Source organism: Pteropus alecto, unplaced genomic scaffold, assembly GCF_000325575.1.
Source record: "Pteropus alecto unplaced genomic scaffold, ASM32557v1 scaffold98, whole genome shotgun sequence".
Classification (NCBI taxonomy): domain Eukaryota; kingdom Metazoa; phylum Chordata; class Mammalia; order Chiroptera; family Pteropodidae; genus Pteropus; species Pteropus alecto.
This window is the reverse complement of record NW_006443570.1, coordinates 22,259,835-22,263,508: the sequence shown is the minus strand read 5'-3', so window position 1 is coordinate 22,263,508 and position 3,674 is coordinate 22,259,835. Positions and strand designations below refer to the sequence as shown.

The following is a 3,674-nucleotide window of genomic DNA, read 5'->3' as shown; positions in this document are numbered from 1 at the left end:
GCTAATGCTGTTTATCCACATTCATTTTTCAGTTCCCTGCCCTGGCCATATCTGTTTGTTCTCAGAGGGGTAAAACTGTAGCTGCAGAGACTGCCATAGAAAGCCAAAAGGATTGAATTTGGAGAGTTTCTGGGTTGGTGAACACATGGAGTTGGGGAACTAAGGCAGGCCTGGAGAGGGCATAGAAGCTCTGTGCCCTTTCCCCATACCTTGCCCTATGTATCTCTTCCATCTGGCTGTTCCTGAGTTATATTCTTTTATAATAAATCAGTAATCTAATAAGTAAAACAAACAAACAAACAAAAAAGAATGTAGCCACAGCCTTGTCAGGGGCTTGCTATCCACCAGGCTATAAAACAAAAATCTTGAGATGTCTTTCATCTCTAGTGTCTCCTTCTCTCCAGCCTTGGGGGCCCTGTTGTTAATCTGGCCTCCCCTTCCTCCTCTGCCTGGGGGCTGCACAGAAGGCCGAAGAAAGCTGAACTCCTGTTGCTCCTCAGGACCTTGATAAATGATCCTCACATCTCTCTCCTCTCTCCTCTGCCTCAGTGATGATGAGGATGGCTCATGGCTCCTGCTCTCCAGCGACAAGGGGGACTACCCCACACCCCCTGAGTCCAGAATACAGAATTTGTATGTTGGGGGAAGAGGAAGGGCAACAGTGGTAGGGGTGAAGGAGGGGCCCTGCCTTGGTTCTTTACAGCATCCCTTTTCCCACTCCTCTGAAGCTCACTCTGCTGTCCTGAGCTCTGAGTGTACCCCTTCCCTCCTGTGTCTCTGGCCCCAGTCCATTCACCTCCCTGCTACCTCAGGCTGCCCTTTCTTCTTACCAGATCTTCTTTTCCCACCACCTCCTGTCCTTAGCCCATATCCTTGATCTCTCTGGGACCTAAGCTCAAAGTACCTCTTGGCTCTTCCCTCAGCTTTGGCCTGTGTTATCGGGGTGAAGCAGAGGCCCCTGAAGCCAAAACCAGCAGCACAGCTTCCAGTGAGCTAGGGAGAGAAGAAGAGGCCCCACAGCAATCCCACGTGAAGCCTATGGGCAGCCCTGTAGCCCCCAGCTCCTGACCAGCCCTGCTCTGCTCTCAATGAACATCTTTGGGGGGCTCAGCTGCTCCAGAGGCCTGACCTTGAAGTCTGACTGTGGGTGGATGTGTGGACAGGGCTCCCTCAAATAAGGACGGGACACCCTCCTTCTCAGCTTGCCCCTGGCTCTTTCCCAATCCTGGCCTGAGCCAGGGCATGATAGGAAGCTCAACCTACCTTCCTTCCCTGTATCTCTGAGCCAGGCCTCCAGGGCCAGATAAAAGTGCTTCCACTCTAGTCTCAGCTTCCCCAACCATGAAATGGAAAGCTGACTACCTACCTCCCAGGGCTTTGTGCGGATGGCCTAAGCTAATGTAATAAAGAAACTGCCCATGATACCCAGAAACTGTTCCGCGTCTGTCTGTCAGTGGTCTGCCCCCACACCCTGTCCGGCTCTGCCAGGGGCAAAAACAGGCTGAGACTCACAGGGTCTCCCTGGTCATCACTGGGTGGGGAGGCTTCCCTCAGCTTGGGCCTCACTGGAGTGTATGACCTAATGGAAAGTCATGGCTCTCCCCTTGACCCCCAACCCCTCACCTGTCTCCATACCCCAGGACTTACAGTTTCATCTTCCTGCCCCCTCCAGACTGAGACCAGCCCCTTAAGCCCACACTCAGCATTTGACATTGGACTTCCTTTCCTTTTTATTTCTCTGGTGTCTGGTCTTCCCAGCAACAGCCTGCCCGCCCTCTCAGGGAGGTACCTCGTGTTGGCCCGCCCCTCAGGCCTGGTTTCCTCAGGAAAAGCCTCAGGAGGAAACCAGGGAGGGGGTTGAGAGCTGTGGGGGCCAGACTAACTCAGGCCCTCTTACTGCACTGGCCGCCATGGTGCCGTGGCTACTGCTCCCACTGCTGCTGCTCTGGATTCAAGAGACCCAGGGTTCTGAGCTGAAGCCTAATGGGCGGCACGTCTGCAAGGCCAACAGGTGGATCTGGGAGTCTGACGGAGGGCGGAGGCTGAACTAGTGTCGAAGTATGGGGAGGGAGGATGTGAGAGAAGAGGTCTTGGGGCTGAAGGGTGGGGGACTTGGGGACAGGGTGGGGGACTTGTGGACAGCCTGGAGTGTGGTGGATAGTCAGGGCAGATCGTGGGAAGGAGAAGGAAAGGGTTGGGGACACTGGGCTGTGACTCTTGGCTGGGCCTTCCTGGTGGGGCTGAGGTAACCTCCCATATCTCAGCCAGAGACAGTGATCTACCTATGGATCCAGGCTGTCCCATCCCCCACCCCGCCCCACCCTAACCCTCCCCACCCCCCGCTGACCCCTCTCTACTCCACAAGCCCCTCTGCTGAGCTCCAGTGCTGTCCAGGCTGGAGGCAGAAAGATCAAGAATGCACCATCCGTGAGTAGCCAGGACTGACCCCGAAGAGAAGGGAGGACAGCCCAGTGACCTTCCTACCTTCCTGGGGCCTATTTTCCCTCCTGAGCCTTGGAGCTCAGGTCCATCTAGCGACACCCACATCCCTCCCCAGTTCTAAGGGAACAGTTCCTGAGGGGACAGGGCACTGGGAGGCAGTGAAGGGTCAGAGTGTCCCCTGGTTGTACCCCCATTCCTTCCGACCTGGGTGGGGTGTTTTTCAGCCATCTGTGAGGGGCCTGACGCCTGCCAGGAAGATGAGATATGTGTGAAACCAGGCCTCTGTCGATGCAAACCTGGATTCTTCGGGTCCCAGTGTAAATCCCGTGAGTCCTGAGTCTTTCCAGAGGGATGAAGTTGCTGGGCAGAACTGGGGGTGGTGGGGGGGCTGAGAGGCAAAGCAGGTAGGAATGTAATCTTAGAACAGGGTCAGAACCTCTCCAAGCTTCATTCAAGGAAATTGAGGCTCAGAGACAGGAAGTGACACACTCCTGGGAGATGCCCCAAGTCAGCTGGTTTTTACCAATATCCACAAAGCAGTACCCACAGGTTTAGTTCTGGGCCCTTCATCTTTCTTTTCAACTTCTCAGAAAAGATGCTGGTGATTCCTGGATGCATTCTCAGTCTCCCCCACATATACCTTATACATGTGTGGAGAGTGGAAGGAGGGCCCTGGCCAGCCTGTCTGCTCTCTCTACAAGAAAAAAAGGGCATGGGAAAGGGGTTGGTGGGCAGAATAGCCAGAGGGCAGCCATTAAGAACCAGGGTTGAGAGGAGACACGTGGCAGGGATTTTGGAGGGGCGGGATGTGGCTTCTCCTGTGACCCTGATGAGCAGCATGCAGGCCTGCCAGGCTCAGCTCATCTCCAGCCCAGTGTGGGAACCCAATGAGAAAGAAGGCCATGAATGAAGTTGCTCCCCCCGCCCCCCCCCCACACACACATACACACACTTCTGTGTGACTCTGGGCAAGCCCCTTTCACACTTAGGATCTTTAAGTGTGTTCTGGAATGTGAAATGGGAGACTGGGCCACTGCTAAGGGGTTTTGTAGTTTAGAGCTTGGGACATGAAGTGAGCTTTGCCCCAGGAGGATAGGCTGCCAGATGTTCCAAGGGTCTGTCCCAGGCTCTTTCTTGGAGGGTGGGCCTGTCTCCCCTCTTTCTTGTGGAAGGTGGCGTGTAGCAGGGCTCCATGCCTGGCTCTGAGCTCGCTGACCCCCTTCTGTCTCTCC

At 55.0% G+C, this 3,674-nt stretch overlaps 2 protein-coding genes across 6 annotated transcripts in view; both read left to right on the top strand.

Annotated features, from left to right (window-relative positions):
• Window positions 1–1,428, top strand: part of RILP (Rab interacting lysosomal protein) — a 4,385-nt gene extending 2,957 nt beyond the window's left edge. For 2 of the 5 annotated variants that reach the window (XM_015599080.2, XM_025041564.1), the window contains 2 exons: window positions 550–633; window positions 924–1,428. In XM_015599080.2, the coding sequence (XP_015454566.1) occupies window positions 550–633; window positions 924–1,068 (229 nt within the window). In that variant the 3' untranslated portion in view covers window positions 1,069–1,428. Of the gene's footprint in view, window positions 1–549 lie in introns of all 5 variants that reach the window. The other 3 variants (XM_025041563.1, XM_025041562.1, XM_025041565.1) reach the window with 2 other exon arrangements.
• Window positions 1,429–1,508: 80 nt separating this feature from the next.
• SCARF1 (scavenger receptor class F member 1) overlaps window positions 1,509–3,674 on the top strand; it is a 10,061-nt gene continuing 7,895 nt past the window's right edge. The window contains exons 1-3 of the mRNA XM_025041616.1: window positions 1,509–2,011; window positions 2,366–2,427; window positions 2,667–2,768. Coding sequence (XP_024897384.1) covers window positions 1,911–2,011; window positions 2,366–2,427; window positions 2,667–2,768 — 265 coding nt within the window. The 5' untranslated portion in view covers window positions 1,509–1,910. The remainder of the gene's footprint in view (window positions 2,012–2,365; window positions 2,428–2,666; window positions 2,769–3,674) is intronic.